General features: G+C 48.0%; 1 protein-coding gene across 1 annotated transcript in view; it reads left to right on the plus strand.

Moving 5' to 3' along the window:
• Nucleotides 1–212: 212 nt before the first annotated feature.
• ZNRF3 (zinc and ring finger 3) overlaps nucleotides 213–16,638 on the plus strand; it is a 146,083-nt gene continuing 129,657 nt past the window's right edge. Inside the window, exon 1 of the mRNA XM_061169424.1 lies at nucleotides 213–742. Coding sequence (XP_061025407.1) covers nucleotides 443–742 — 300 coding nt within the window. The 5' untranslated portion in view covers nucleotides 213–442. The remainder of the gene's footprint in view (nucleotides 743–16,638) is intronic.

Below are 16,638 nucleotides of genomic sequence, written 5' to 3' on the forward strand. Positions count from 1 at the left end.
CGAGGATGAGGGGGCGGAGCGAGACGGTGGGCGGTGGGCGGGGCGACAGCAAGGGGAGGAGCGCAGACGGCGGAGGAGAGGCGGGGCTGGGATGAGGGGCGGAGCGAACACGGGGGCGTGCCCGGCCATCCGGCCCCGCCCCCGCCGCAGGCGCGCCCGCCCCGCCTTCCCGCTCCCCCCGGCTGCAGAGGCGGTCGAGCGCTGAGAGGGAGGGGAGAGCGGGTCACGACGTTGCCGGGGCGGGGATAACCCCTCACGTGGAGCAGATGAAAGGGCCGCGGCGCGACGCCCGGGGGAGCCGAGCAGAGCCTGCGACCCACAAAGCCGCCGCCGCCGCCGCCGCCGCGATGGGGCTGTGAGGCGTCCGCCCGCGCTTGGTCCTCCGCCGGCCCGCGACTATGCCCGGCCGCGCCCGCCCTCCGCGCCCTCCCGCCGCAGGACCATGAGGCCGCGCTCGGGCGGGCGCCCAGGGGCCCCGGGCCGCTGCCGCCGCCGCCTCCGCCGCCGCCCCCGCTGCCCCCGCGGCCGCCGCCTGCCGCCGCCGCCGCCGCTGCCGCTGCTGCTCGGGCTGTTGCTGGCGGCCGCGGGGCCCGGCGCGGCGCGGGCCAAGGAGACGGCGTTCGTGGAGGTGGTGCTGTTCGAGTCGAGCCCGAGCGGCGACTACACCACCTACACCACCGGCCTCACGGGCCGCTTCTCGCGGGCCGGGGCCACGCTCAGCGCGGAGGGCGAGATTGTGCAGGTAGCAGCCCGCCGCCCGGGCCCCGCGCCGCCGCCGCCACAAGATGGCTCCGGGGGCTGCGCCCGCCGACCCCGCCGCGGGCTGGCGGGCGGGCGGGAGGGGCGGTGAGGAGGCCAGCGGCATCCCTCCCTGGCTGGCGGGCGGGACGCGGCCTCCAGGGCGCCGCCGCGGGGGGCGAGCGCACGTGGGGGCTCGGCCTCCTGTGGGTCCGGGGAGCGGGAGGGGGACCCCGGGTCAGGGCACCCACGTTGGGGCAGCCGCCTCGGGCCGTTGGGGCTTTCGGTTTGCCTCAGGTGGAAGTCCCGGGAACTACCTGTTGAATGCCAACTTCGGAAAGATAAGTGATGAAGGATGGAGTGGCTTGTTTCAGGTCGCAGGCTGTCCTTCCCACCCGTGCATGTTCTTTTGGGGAGTAGCCAGCCTTGTCTGAGGGGCTGCACAGCATCAGGTTCTCCCCTGGAACCTGCCGCCAGCCTCACCTGGGCGCTGACCCTCCTGTGGGGCTCTGGACAAGCAGCGGCGGGAGGAGAGCAGCGGGAGCCCGCCGAGGAGTGGGGATCGCGGGTGCCCTGGAGTGGACGAAGCAGGCAGCCCTCGCTGCGTGCCTCAGATTACAGAGGGTGGGAGGGAGGCAGCCTGCCCGCTCCTCGGCCAAGGACTTCTGCAGAGGGCCTGCAAATCGGGAGACGGGGTCGCTCACTGACAGGGCCTCCACCTTGCTCCAGATGAAAGAGGTGTGCATTCCAGAGGCTAGGGAGAGCTAGCTTTAAGCTGACCCCGCTCTTTCGAGGAGGAACTCTGAGCCCAAGCCTCTGCAGATGGTGAACTGGGTAGATGCCTTCCTGCTTCGGGGCTATGATTTTATCAACTTGTTAGTAGACAGCCAGCGCACTTACTGCGGTTAATATGCGTGCCTGGGATGGGGGCGATTTGAAACGGTTGGCTTGTCTTTGAACCTTTTGGGGGAGAAGAGTTGGCTGCAGGGCTCTAAGCTTTGGGCCTTCTGCACTTCACTCTTGGATGAGTTATGAATGAAGAGAGGGGAACCGAGTGGAATAACTGCAAGCAGCCTTTCCTTTCCCCTCTCCTGGTGCAGACTCAAAGCCCTGCATGGTTAGGACAGGGAGCCCTGCAGCTTGGCCCTTAGAGGTGTGTCCTTACATCCCTATCTTAAACTTCTGCAGGATGAATAGAAGGGAAAACACATGTTGTTTGAGTTCTGTGACTACATATATGTTAAAGGATTTTGGACTTTTTTTTTTTTTGATAATGTTATAATTACGGTCTTTATAAGATTTAGAGACCATGGTCTGCTGAAGATTCCTACACATTTCATTCGCAACCTTCAAGCACAGTTTGAATCTTAAAGCTTACTCGTTGTGACTCCTTGTTTCTCTTTGAGGCTTTCACTGTGGCCTGATGCCTATAGAAAATATTTGATTTACAGCCTTCTAAGAGAAAAGATGTTTTAACGTGGCACTTCACTTTTTGAAGGAGACTTTTGAAGTTTGCGATTTTTGTCTGCAGTGTTTTTTAACTTGTACTCTTTCTCCCTGGTAGTTTGTCTGGCGAGCTATCCGTTATGAGTAGTGCTATGCTTTGGAGATAATCTGGGGTTCACCATTTAATACAAAATTAGCAGTTTAAACACACCATTTGTAACTATTTTATCCTTGTGAGTGGAGAGATAATGTGTGAATTTGGCAGAAGGAATCTATTCTCTTTTAAAACTTTTTGAAGTGCTTATCTAACTCCTTTGTAGTCCATTAGCCTTGCCAAAAAAAAAGTCAACAATTGCTAAGTAAAGAAAGATGACTTAAATGGTATTTAATAAGTTTACCTGTTAAGCAATCACTAATAGGTGTCCTTAATTCCCTTATAACTGCAGTAACGCTGGTGAGTTTATCTGAGCTGTCTGAATAGTCATTTCTTGGTGTTCTCACTCTATATCTTTGATAACTTTATTGTGAGGCCTACTTGCCGAACCTCTCCGTGTGCACAGAAGGAGCTCAGCGTGGCTTCTAGGGCTGTGTGTGTACAGAGGCTGGCATGCTTCTATTATTTCTTCGAATACGCTTGAGTGAAGGAACTGGTGTGGCCCGTCAGCCCTGAAGAAGGTTTTTGTAAGGAAAGCTGATGTTTTAGGACTGCTGAGAGGGAACGTCACATTTTGCATGAGAAATGAGAATGTACAAGAAACAAATTGGTGTTCAGCCTCAGATTAATCAGGTTTTCTAAGTGCCCTTGTTGAACTTTTCAAGCCTCCTTCTATTTACTATCTTGAAAAAACTCTGCATAATTTGCTATTTAATATTTTATGGTCTTCAGAGCAGAGTTCATTTTCCTTTAACGGAACCTAAATAGTAGCCCTTATAGGATTGCTTTTGTTATTTCCCGTGGGATTCCGCAGCCCTGTTGTTCATGCTTTAGGGGAGAAAAGAACCGTTTTCGGAGACTCTCTCCTTTAAGAATTCTAAGATAGGAAATTGGTTTGTATCACTGATTTTTTCCCCTCCCTGTTGTATGCAATGGAAGTATGTGTGTGTGTATGTTTATAGAGTAGATACCTTATCATAGTCTGGTTTGCCCAGATACTCCTAATTAGAGTACCTGTTCATTCATCTGCATGAGTTGGAGTAGGGGGAGGCCTGGTTAAGAAGGGTGTGTGTGTGTGTTTGTGTGTGTGTGTCTGTCTGTGTGAGTGAGAGAGAGAGAGAGAGAGGTATTCAAACCTTGGGATTAGTCACAGGAGTCTTGGATCTCTCCTTGTGCATTTTAGGCTTAAATAACTTTCCCAAGGTCATCAGTGTGCTCTGGAAAAAGAGATTTTTTTTTTTTTTTGACATCTTCATCTGTGAAAGTTGTGGAAACAATGTGTCGCTATGAAATGCTATTCATTACTTTTATTATCTTATTTATTCATACAGCATTAAAGCCCATTTGCTTTTAAGTGTCAAGCATACAGTGTGAATGATGGAGGAAGTAATTACACTTCTCTCATAGTTCTGAAGTGTGGAAGTTTAAAGGGTTCTTAGACATATTGATACATATTTCATCTTTGAACCAATTTGTTGCTATTAATGAGATCCTTATCTGAAACTTTGAGACTTGGTTGTTCAACTCACATGGTTAGTGATGTTAAATAAATGCCCAATTAAACACGGGCTAGGGGTATGTGGATTGGTTAAGCAAACAAAGAAAATTTGCGTAGAGGTGAAAGATTGTTTCAAAGTGGAAATGCATCTTTTCCCCTCTTGAAGTCAGATATTTGGAAATGCTTGAGAAATTCATTTGTAGAAGAAATCTGAATGGTAGGTTTTGTGTAACTTTAAAATCGGCCTCTGTGGATCCTGGGTTAAGTGTTGAATGGTCTTGAAAGCAGAGCTTGCTGAGAACATTTAAGAACTAAGCCAGTGGGACTTCCCTGGTGCAGTGGTTAAGAATCCGCCTGCCAATGCAGGGGACGCGGGTTCGATCCCTGGTTCGTGAAGATCCCACATGCCATGGAGCAACTAAGCCCGTGCGCCACAGCTACCGAGCCTGCGCTCTAGAGCCCGCGAGCCACAACTACTGAGCCTGCGTGCTACAACTACTGAAGCCCGTGCGCCTAGAGCCCGTGCTCCGCAACAAGAGAAGCCACTTCAGTGAGACGCCCGCGCACTGCAAGGAAGAGTAGTCCCCGCTCGCTGCAACTAGAGAAAGCCCACTCACAGCAACGAGGAGCCAACGCAGCCAAAAATAAATACATTTATTTAAAAAAAAAAAAATCACTAAGCCAGTGCCTTTAGCCATGAGGGGCGAGAGGAGAGCTGAGTGGTGGGTTAGAAAGGCTGAGTGAGGTCCTTAAATAGCCAGTGTTAACTAAGGGTATCAGAGAGAATAATTTTAGGAAACTAATTCCTCTGCCTTGTTTCCCTGTCAGTTTGTTTCTGCAGTTTAGCGTTTGATCAAACACTTTCTTTTCATCTCCATTTTAAGTTAACTTAACAGGCCTGCCTCTAAAAATTGACTTGGCCTAATAGAACAATTGCGTGCTGACAGCTGACCTGGATTTACACAAAAAGGGACTGCTGACTGTCTTGTCAGAAGGGCCTTCATAGGTTAAAACCAAGCATTTGATTTTGGGAAAAACATTAGGGCTGTGTTTTGTGACCTTGTGAATTCTTAGGGGCTCTTATTTTCTGTCTTGTTCTCTGAGATGCCCTGGGGGTTACTAATACAGCTCTGTATGGAGATGAAAATGGGAGTGGGAGGTAAGTGTGGGGTCTGGAGACTAGAGAGGGTGGTGATGGCTTCCATTTAGGAGCATTTATTTTGTACCGGGCACTGTGCCAAGCACGTCATGTGTTTGCTCATCTAATCATTACTTTAACGTGGAATCAACAACTGTTGTTAACCCATTTCACAGATGAGGAAACAGGTTGAGAAAGGCGATTTGACTTATTCAACCTCACACATCTAGCGCATGATAAAACCTGGGTTGAAACCCAGCTCTTTCTGGCCTCTTTCTTCCTATTATCGCCAAATAAATAGAACTTAGCCGGCTAGGTCTGGACATTAATTCAAGTCTAATTTTTTTTTAATTTTTAAAATTATTTATTTTATTTATTTAATTTTATTTTTTTGGCTGCATTGGGTCTTAGTTGCAGCATGTGGGATCTTCGTTGAGGCATACGGGATCTTTCATTGCGTTGCGGGCTCTTCGTTGTGGTGCGTGGGCTTCTCTCTAGCTGTGGCACGGGTTTCTCTCTAGTTGTGGCGCTGGGGCTCCAGGATGCACGGGCTCAGTAGTTGTGGCGCGCAGGCTTATTTGCCCCATGGCATGTGGGATCTTAGTTCCCCGACTAGGGATTGAACCCGTGTCCCCTGCATCGGAAGGTGGATTCTTTACCACTGGACCGCCAGGGAAGTCCCAAGTCTAATTTTTAACAGTCTAGCATAGGGGTTCTTAACCCGAGGGACACAGACTTCCAGAGAGGGCCTGTGAACCCCTGAAATTATACACAAAATCCCGTGCACTTTCATTTTCCTGAGAAGGTACATAATTTTTCCCCTTGGTGGGTTCTGTGATGCCCCTCCTCTCCAAGAGGAAAAAGAGAAGCACTCACCTAGTACCTGTCATCAAGTAGTGCATCACTGAGGATTTGAGCGGCGTGAGTTGTAGAGAGGTCTACAGGTTTATGTGTCTCCATCGAGCATGTTCATTTGATAGATTTCTACCAAAGCCCTATTCTGTACCAGATACTGTATTGCTGTTGTCTTCTGGAGTTCACAGTCCCTTATAGAGCCAGACGTGTGTGGATAAATGATAATTCTTCCCAACTGGGTTTCCCTACACAATAGAGCCCTTGGTCCTGAAGGCATCCATTGTCTCTAATGGATTAACTTCTCTCCTGTGCATCTATCTGATAGTAGTTAAATGCATCATCCTTGGGAGAAGTGAGAAGATAGTCACTCCAAGAATTTTGTGCATTTAATATCGAATCACTATGTTGTGTACCTGGAACTATACTTTATACTTAAGTTAAAAAAAGAATTTTCTGCATTTAGCTGGTGAAGGGCAAGAAGGTGAGGCTCAATGCAGGGTGTGAGAGTGCGAAGTGCAGATGTGTGTGCCTTTGCAGTAATTCACTGGAAAATGAAACGGAGTGTCCATCGATGTTGAAATGCCTTAAGAGCAACTCCTTACATCTTCCTTGTGGACCTGGGCACAGGCCTGTTTGCTTTTGTTCATCCCTGGGTCCCCGGTGCTTGCTGCTTATCAGACACTCACTGTTAGTGAATGAATGATGGATTCAGAGTGGACACCAGGCAGGCAGTGGGTCTTAATGGGCTTGGATTAATTGATGAGAACAACGTCATTTGCTTTGGCTATACATTCTGGGATTAGCTTTCCTTTTTGGTTGTTATTTACAGAAACTTGCTTGATTAGATGCAAAGAATGGTTCTGGTGGACCCACTGATATTATAATACCAGGTTGTATGAAAGTGACCTGTGTGTGTGCACATGTTCAGGGGCAGGGTACCTGACATAAAGGTCTGAAGACATGCTTTTCGTGGTAAAACACTGATTATTGAGAAAGCCCTAATGTGGACAGCTGTTACGGATGGACAGACACATGGAGAATAGTTCACAGCCAAGCCCTAGTGTCCCTGGGAATAACTATAAAGGTTTGGTATTCAGAATCATCATTAACCTGAATATATGTCATGTGAAAACTTTGCTTCTTGATGGTGTTTCCCACGTCTGGACGATGCGGATTTGCAGTTCATGACGAAAATGACTTTTAAATCCATCTTAATAATCCGAAGAACCAGACTCAGCCCTTTAATGTGTTCGATAAGGAGACCAAGGTCCAAAGAAGTGAAGGGCCAGGGCCATGTGGTGAGGTAGAGATGACCTTGGAGAACTGTTTGGGTCTCCTGACTTCCAGGCTTGGGCCTTCATGTCATCCTCAGCTGCACCTCGGCTGAGTGTGCCAGGGAGAGCCAATAGAGGAGCGTGCTTTATGATCAGGTGTATAATTGGGGAAAGCCAGACCTTCTAAATCTGCACATTGGGTTTAAGTGGTTGCTTTTCTCCTTTAATTTAGATTTTGAGTCGCTCAGTTTTCCTCTGTCAGAGCTTTTAAAAATAGGTAGTAATGATCATATGCTTCTGCATGCCAGGCCTTGGGCACAGTGCTGTGCTTATACTTAACGGACGAGGTAAATGGATGCCCCGGGTTTTCAGATGCAGAAACTAAGCTCAGAGAGGTAAAGTCACTGAGCAGATCGGTAGCAGGGATCAGATTCAAACCCAGGTCTGTGTGATTCTAAGCCATTTCTGTTTTTACAAGACTGCTTCACTTGGCACTTTCTTCTGCTTGGGATGAGATTATGGCAGCTGATGGTGGAATTTAGAGTCAGTAATCCAGACTGATGGACCAAGAAATGAGTCTGTAACTTCAACTGAGAAAACCCTCCGCTCTTAGAGATCTTAGAGATCTCTTCTCTCCCTCCCTCCCTCCCTCCCTCCCTCCCTCCCTCCCTTCCTTCCTTCCCTCCCCTTTTCTCTCTCTTCTTTTTTTAATCACACAGTCTCATTCTACCTTGTTTTTTCCACAAAGAGCCATTCTGCCAAGGTTGGGAAGAGGGACCAGTGACTTGAGTACACAACTGTCGCTCCGTGGCACGTCCCTTGTTTTTTGGCTTTGGGAAAGTTGGAATGGCCATGGCGCTCTGGCATTTAAAGGGATTTCTGACGTGAGACACACCTCCTTCCTGTGGCCAGCTTTTTAGAGCCATTTCGGAGCCTGCATGGCTTTCTCCAAAGAGGCCCCATCCTGTGTCCATCGCCTTTCTTACTTTACAGTCTGTATGTTCCCTGTGATTTGAAATTTGATTTAAAAGATTGTAAGAACCTAAAGCTGTGGCTTCTCCCTGCTCATGCCATCCTCCTGGCTGTTAAACCTTCCCATAGGTCTGCATTTCCGCAGTGGACAGGCATTCACTGCTGCCTTCTGTTCCCCAGACCCTGTGCGGGGTGAGGCGGCAGGTGGGGATGAGTGAGACACTGGCCTTGCCTGCAGGCAGCTGAGTGGAGGGGGCAGACAGCGTGCCAACCACAGGTCCTCTGGTGGAACACACCTATGGGATACTGAGGGTACGCCTGGCCCAGGTGCTACGTGTAGGCCTGGGCAGCCCATTCTGAAGAAAAACGTCTGTAATGACACAGTACATGGATTTGCGCCTTCTGGCCCTTTCTGACTCATTTTTACTTACCTTTGAGGTTAAAGCTGATAACCCCTTCGTGGAGACGTGCCTTTATACCTGTCAAACAGGATGGGGAGGCCGTAAAGAGTAGAGGTTCTTTGTTCCATTTGCAGCTTGAATGAGATGTTTTAAAATCTGACTTTTAGTGGCTCTGTTGACTCATGATAGTGTGAAGAGAATGAGGTCAGCTGGCCTATTGTGGTTCAAGGGAGAGCGTTTTATTTTTATTACCCTTAAGATGTGTTGTAAGACTTGATATTAACCCCCTTCTTTCCCCAGCAACCAGTCTGTTATGGTTGTTTAGAAACTCAGTGTGTAGAGCTGATTTGGTGAAAACAGACTTTGATGATTCTAGAAGTTTCACGGGGGAATTTTATGTTGGAATGGGGACTTCTGGTCTCCTGGTGTAGAAGCTGCTGCATTTTAAAAATAGGAGAGTAGGGGTGGTGCTCGATTAGGTGTGGGTACGGGAAGCCATTCAGTGCTGTAAGAATTTAATTAAAACTTGATTTTCTACTTAAACTGAGTACCCTAACTTGTCAGCAGACATTTATTGAGTTCTTACCATGAATACAGCCTAGAGAAGAAACATAATACACCCACAATACAGTTTGTGATTTACAGATGTCATTTTCATGATTTCTCCCATACATATTTGGGCAGTTGAATTAGCTGCACTTAACAGAGGAAACCAGGGCTGAGAGTGTAAGTAAGCTTCTCAAGGCCACAGAGCTGGGATTGAACTTGGGTCACTTGTCACAAAGCTCACTGACCCTCTTGCTTAAGGACCTGGGTGTATTTTGATACAATTTGGGCAAAAATGTTAGAATAGATTCATTTTACATTACTTCTTGTCAGGGCCAAAATTTTCCTTTAAAAAAAAATCATCTAACTTATTTTTTAATTATAAAAATAATATATAGTGTAGAATACTTGGAAAATACAGAAAAGTATGAAAAAGAAAATCAGTCCCGCTGCCTACACATACCTCTGTTAACCTTTTGTGTTTTGGTATAGATTTCCTTTCTTTTTTTCCTATGAGCTTGGAGGGATTTTTAAGAAAATTGGAAAAAGCATTACATAGTGTTTATAACCCTTCATGTACCTTAATTATTTTCCTCTTACTAATAAATACTCTGAAACATTTTTAGTGTCTTGTTTTTCTTTATTATAAGTAATGCTGTGAGGAACATCTTTTCTCTGTCTCTTGATTGTCTTCAAAGAATCAAGTTCTAGAATTGGGACCACTGGGCCGAGAGGTATAAACATTTTTCATGCTCTTGTTATGTATTGTCAGTTTGCTCTGCAGAAGAGTGGATCTAGTTTACACTCCCCAACCAGGTCAGCACACGTGTTTCCACACACCCCCACTCACAATGGGTAGTATCTGTTTCTTAAAAAAAAAAAACAAACCTACATCAGAAAACAGTTTCATAAAAGTGAAAGGCTATATATTCCTATCACTTAGTAAATGGTAAAGTACTGGCTTTTTCCCTCTGCCATGAGGATCTGAGTTATGACCAATGTCTGCATCGAAGGGAAGGTACCTGGCATGGTACCTGGGTCCCTCCCTTGTAGGCGTATCTGAGCACAATCCAGGAGCTGCTACCCTAGCGTTCTGGGCAGGGACATATCGGCTGGTCAGGCAGATGGCCATGCTCCGAGGCCTAGAGGCGGCCTCACGGGAGGGACCACTGTGCTGTCGGCACACCCCGTGGCAACTGATTGTGGCCCAGGTGGGTGCTGCTGCACTTGATGTTTTCTGCCCTCTTTCCCCGTCCTCATTCAGAGTGACGCCGTCAGTTTGTGGTGGGCAGAGATGCATTAGAGCCAAGCACCAGACCGTCAGGGTGCCTCCAAACAGCAGGCCCATGGGCTGAAAATGGCTTCCTGCTATTTTGTTTGATCCCTGTTAAAAAATCTAGAAATTTTACATAATAATCTGGAGCTTTGGCTCTTCTTGAAAAATGAAAAGATCTGGCAACGTTGGGCCCACATTCCCACATGGCGACAGCCTGCCCCAGTGGAATAACAGCTGCCCTCTTCAGATGGGACACAGGCCCCAGTTTATAAGCCTCTGTTGCATTGCTGCGGCTTGCTGCGCACACTGTAACGATCCTGTGTCTACCAGTGCCTGGGCCCTGTGGGCATTGATGTTTGCCATCCATTCTGTCGCTGGAAGTTCTGGAGCTGAAAGCTTTTAAGTTGCGTTTGGCAGGTCTCTGTTCTCTCCTTTCTTGGCCATCTGCGTGTCAGATGGCCATTAGTGGCTTTATGACACTTCACCGGACCATGTGAGCCTCAAGTTCTGCTACCGGGGAGGGCTGCACCGGCCCTAGGGTGACCAGAGTGTTCTCTTCACTTTGACACAGGGGCTTTCGTTTTCTAGAGCCATTTGGCCTGTGCCTTCATTATGATCTTTGTCCCTTCTCTCTTTTTGCTCCTTGGTTTCTTTTGACTGCGAGAGTCCTTGATTGAGCTGGAGGGCACCCTGGAATGCTGTGGCTCTGCTCTCCTTTTACAGTGAGGGCGCTGTGGGAAGGCTCCTCAAGCCTTTGGTCACGAGAGGAGCTGGGGTTAGAACTCGGGTCTTGGTGTTCCCAGGTGCTGGTCTTTCTAGAGCGGCATCCCTCTCTGATGCTCAGGTTCCAGCAAATCTTCCACATGCTTTAGGGGCCCCCATGAACTTTCACCCGTATTATCTTGTTTCATCCTCCCAGCTAGGAGCGCCTTCCCTGGATTCTACCCAGAAGGCCGTCTGCTGTTCAGGTTGTCCCGGTTGCCAAGGCTTGTCCCACACTTGACGTAGAATGCTTTTCTTTGTACCTATTGTATGCTTTTACTTAAATGCATTTGACATTGTGTGTTCAGCACCTTTATGCGATTTTTGGAACCATCAGTGGGTACTCGTCGACTTGGCATCTTTTCAGAAAGTGCCTCAGTCTTGGAGTAGGTGGGAAGCAGGCAGCTAATGGCATGTAAAGAATGTTGCAAGCTTGACTTGCAAAGCCATTTCAAAATTTAAATCAAGGTAGCTTGTGGCCAAGTCAGAGGAAATGAACTTGTTCTTTCCTTGCTGACCTTACTGCTTCATGCCAGGTGCTGCCTAAGCATCTCCCTGCCTCACAGTCTCACTCCTCCCAACAGTTCTTCCCCTCCCCACCAGATTCATCTTTCCAAAGTAACCTCTGATCTTGTCATTCCCTTGATCAAAATCTTTCAGTGCCATCCTGTTTACTAGCGAGCTGAGCACAGAGATGGCCTGGGATGCGGGCCTGGGTCCTGTGTGTTCCCGCCCTTACTTCCTGAATGGGTCCTGGGCTTTCTTCCCTCTGTGCCCTTCGTTTTGGATTGCCCTTCTGCGGGAATATGTTTCTACGCCTCCACGTTCCTGACCCCCACCTTTGCCCCCTACCCTCCTATCCTCTCTCCCAACGCTTTCACCTATGGTCAAACTTCCAGCTCTTCCCATCAAGTGTTTCCAAGTTCTACTGGTGGGTTCCTTCGACTGAAGCACTCCATTTTTCACTTCTCAGCTGGTCTTCAATACCTTATTCTTTGTTTTCTTTTCCCCACAAAATCACAGCTCCCAGCAGAGCGGGCTTGTGTCTTACTCATCCCCCTATTGCCCTGCAGTAAAACTCTTAAATATTTACTGAGCTGAAATTCTTCTAGATCATGATACTTTGGGATAGGGTAGTGATGGAGATGTTAGTGTAGCCAGAAGAAGACTTGGCTTTTTGAGGGAGAGCTTTCTGTGATTGTAGAAACAATTCACAAGACATGGGTATGTCCTAGGGCTATTCCAAGTATTTGGGAATGGACCAGACTCTGAAAATAATTTCACCTTGCCTCTGTTCTCCAGGCCTGGAAAAAGGAGGTGGGATCAGGACGTAGCACCATCTGACTCCTCCCAGGCTGGCGTGTGGCTGCCTGGGTGCAGTGTTCAGAGCATGCTGGAGAAGAGACATCTCAGCCTGACAGTAGACTTTTAGGGGGTATGTTTTATTTAAATATGGACAATATTTTGGTGTCACTTAGAAAACTGGCGTTTTGGGAAATAGTAAAAGTTACATGTATTTCCAGAATGACCCATCCTTACTTAAATTTATACCATATTGTTTCCTCGATCCCCCTCCCTCCAGCCTTGGAAGTTAATGGCTGAGCCTGTGTTTAGGTGTTGGATGGGAAGCAGTTTTAAAGGACTACAGTAGTATTTCTAAAGAGACCAGCAGACTGCAAGTGGAAGAAATTTAGATTTCAGTTTAATGAATGTGATTTTCTACTCTTTAAGGGCCCCACTATAAGCATTTGGGAATTATTAAGTTATTGCTTCGTTATGTACATGTTGGCATGTTGAAATTTTTTTTGGTTATTGTTGCTGTTTGTTGTGGAACAGTGGTTATTATATGGGTGCTGGGGCCTCCAGGAATATTCCAGAGTCTATCCATGACATGTTATAGTTCACTTGTACTAGAGGGTTGTCATGCCTTTTCACGGCATGTCCACTCCGGAAATGTTCCAGTGCCCATCAGTAAATGTCACCCTCACTCAGGGAGTTAAATGAACAGCTAATGTGTAGTTTTGAAACTTTGGAGTTATTAGGTTTAAATCTCTAGGACACATATAAACTTGCTTGGCATTAAATGTGCCGTATGAGTGATTCAAGTTCGAGAGGCAATTTTTGCATTTCCTGACTCTTGTGTTTAAATTTGCAGTCTCAACATTGCATCACCGTAGGATTTCACATTTAATGAATATTTATGTTGAGCCGAGTTCTATACGAATGCGATGGTTTCTGACTTGATTATAGCTTGCTGTGTGCTGTGGCCAGGAGTGCCCTACAGACAACAGAGCTGGCACACGTCTTAGCAAGCCAGGCCCTGGCGGATGTGGTTAGGGACCACAGTGACTGGTGCTCTGGTTGCCATGCCAACCTTGTTTTTGGAAGGGGGAGGCTCTGAAACAGCAATGGGATGGGGGTAGAATAGTTTTGAATATTCCAAGTGAAATTATTCCGTATATGTGTTCCTACAAGAAGATGTAGAAAACTCTAGAATTCTTACAACATGCTCAGATGACATTAATTTTCTTAATAATTAATTTTTAAAATTTACTTAGGCAAGGCTGTTTTAATTGTCCTCTTGCAAACTTGTCTAAGTTCACGTATGAATGTCTTCCCTACTTGCTGCAGGATAAATAAGGAATCTTCTGTGTCTTACTATTTACAAACCCTCCCACCTCCTGCCAACATCCCTTGCCCTCTGGTAACTCTGATCCAGTGATGGCTGATTGGGGGAGGGGAAGGGAAAGAACAGTAGGTGGGATGGTTGGGGGACTCCCCCTCCCCAGCTCCTTATCCTCATTCCTCCCTACTTCCCATTTCAAGAAGGCTTATCCTCTCCCCTCCCTGATCGTGTATATTCAGCAAAGACCATGGTGGCAGGTGCCATCACCCATAAGTGGGATCTTAGGATGCCCAGCTCTCAAGGTTTGGCATTCAGGAGCTGAGAGAGGAAGAGGAGTGATGTGTCTTGGCATCCAGCACTGGAATTCTGTCGACCCCTTTGCATATGGTATCCCGCATAATTAATTCTGTGGTGCTTGGGGTTGTGCAGTGAAAGGTCCAGAAGGGAATTGATCAGGCCTGGTAAGCCAGATGGGAGCCCCGGATGGCAGGATGGGATGGGACGCTTGGGCACCATCCTCTGTCCTAGAGCCCCTCTACAGAAGGAGACCCGAGCCACTGGAGGCTGGGCTTGTGCAGCTTCAGTAGCTCAGGCAGTCCCATGATGTAGAGGGCCTGTCCTCAAGGCTCATCCCACAGAAAAGAAAGCACCCCACCCCTTTGTAAATTTATTTATTTATTTATTTATGGCTGTGTTGGATCCTCGTTGCTGTGCGCGGGGGCTACTCTTCGTTGTGGTGCGCAGGCTTCTCACTGTGGTGGCTTCTCTCGTGGAGCACGGGCTCTAGGCACCGGGCTTCAGTAGTTGTGTCACGCAGGCTCAGTAGTTGTGGCCCGTGGGCTCTAGAGCGCAGGCTCAGTAGTTGTGGTGTACGGGCTTTGTTGCTCCGCAGCATGTGGGATCCTCCCAGACCAGGGCTCAAACCCGCGTCCCCTGCATTGGCAGGCGGATTCTTAACCACTGCGCCACCAGGGAAGTCCCTGCCTTTGAATGAAAACTTACTATTTCAGAAGTGGATGCTGACCACACATCTAATCATTGCTTGCTGACTTGGAGTCGCCTGTGTGACTCCCTAGTAGATTGTCTCATCTTCAGCACAGGGCTGGTGTCTCAACCTTTTAACATTTCCCCACTCCAACACAAAGGGTCCCTCTGTGTGAATTAGGAAAAGCTGTCCCTTCCTTAAGATACCTGGCTTCTGTTTGCCATAATGTGGATCTAGGATGACTCCAGAAGTGGACGGCGCCCCCTAGAGTTGTGCAGGCTTGAGACACCTGTCTGCAAGTCGTTCCCTCCTCTCCAGTGCTTCTCTCTCAGCAGTTGTGATTTGCCGCTTCTAATATCTGTAGTCTATTCCTAGAACACCAGGGAAGCACGTTTGCCAGAATTGAGTGTAACGTTAAAAAACAAGATACCAAGGTGAGTAAGGAGTTTAGTACACGGATTCTTGACATCTCCTTTGGCTGCTTTTTTGCTTTGTGCTGACTGGATCGGGGTCCTCAGGCCTTGGGTGCATTACAATCAAATGGATAGGCCTTTTGTGGAGCAGAAATGGCACCACCATTTTATGGGAGAAGATACACATGTCTTCCTAGTAACCAACTTAAAAATTAAGTTTCTGTCTATAACCTGATTTGGGTGTAAGTTCTCTTTAGTTCTGTGTTACAACCTTGAACCAACTGTATTTGGGAGGAGTTGGGACAGCACTTCCGTGTCATGGGACATTGGTGTGGCTGTTAGAAGCAGGAGTCTGCACCTTTGCTATGCAGACACCCAAGGTTTGTCGGGTTCCTTAAACTGTGTTGTAAATTTTGCAGAACAAAGTGGTTCTGGATTTCCTTTGCTGATGGGAGAGGCAGCAGAGCACCAAGTCTGGAGCCAGACTGCCTTGGCTTGGACCCGACTCTGCCAGTTACCTGCTGTGGAAAGGTGACTTTGCCTCTCTGGGTCTTAGTTTCTTCATCTATACAATGGAGTTGAGTTACTCACACCACGCTCTTTGTGTCTAGTGATGATAACGATGATGATGAAGAAAATAACATACAGAGTTACGTAATGTTCCTCACATATACTAATACTTATGTTGTAGTTCCCAAATGGCTGGAAATTTTTATTCTAAAGTTGTAGTTTATCAAGGTTAAAGAATCCAAAGATGGTAGTCATTGACAAGAGAAGTGATCAGATTGTAGGTATCATTTCCAACATGCTCAGTGCTGACCACTTGCACCTGTGTCCTTTCTCCCCTGGAAGCGCTCTGCGAGGGGCCGGGGCCTTCACACCTTGCTGATCCCTGGTTCCCTCCTTCAGCTCTGTGTCCTGTGCGGGGGCGGGGGGGCGTGGGGGGTGTTTGCTGCAGCTCCATGTGCGCATCCCTGTGCGCTACAGCTAGATCACCGTCCAGGCTCCGAGCTCTCTCACTTGGGCCCGTACACACACACACACACACACACACACACACAGAAGCGTGTGAAATGCAAGTCCAGTGCACAGGAGGCTGGGTTTCTAGGCCAGCCTGTCTGTTGTTCCTGAGCCCGCTTGGCCTGCACATGGGCGTGACTGCTCTGAAGGGAAGCGGCGTGGTGGCTTGCTTCTCTGGATCCAGCCAGGTCATGTGGAATGTTGTGATGTGCTAAGGCTGTGCTCTGGGGGCCTAATTATGTGGGACCTGTGGCAGGCACAGGTGACTTCAATGCTTGATTTGATCCACTGTGCTATTATGCCAATGCAAATACTGTATTAATCTTAACCCCCCAAGTTAGGCACATGGACTTTTTCTAAAAATGGGAATGATAGGAGTGCATTGTGGGTTTGTTTGTTTTTTTTATAACTCCCCCCACCCACTCTGCCAAGTGCTTTCCTCTCCTTGAATGGAGACGGTAGCTTCTATCTCTGTCTACCCCCTTCTCGCACATTCCTGAGACTGGGTGACGGAAAGATGCCCCTTTCCCTTCT

This window comes from Eubalaena glacialis, chromosome 15 (genome assembly GCF_028564815.1).
Source record: "Eubalaena glacialis isolate mEubGla1 chromosome 15, mEubGla1.1.hap2.+ XY, whole genome shotgun sequence".
In the NCBI taxonomy this organism is placed as follows: Eukaryota; Metazoa; Chordata; class Mammalia; order Artiodactyla; family Balaenidae; genus Eubalaena; species Eubalaena glacialis.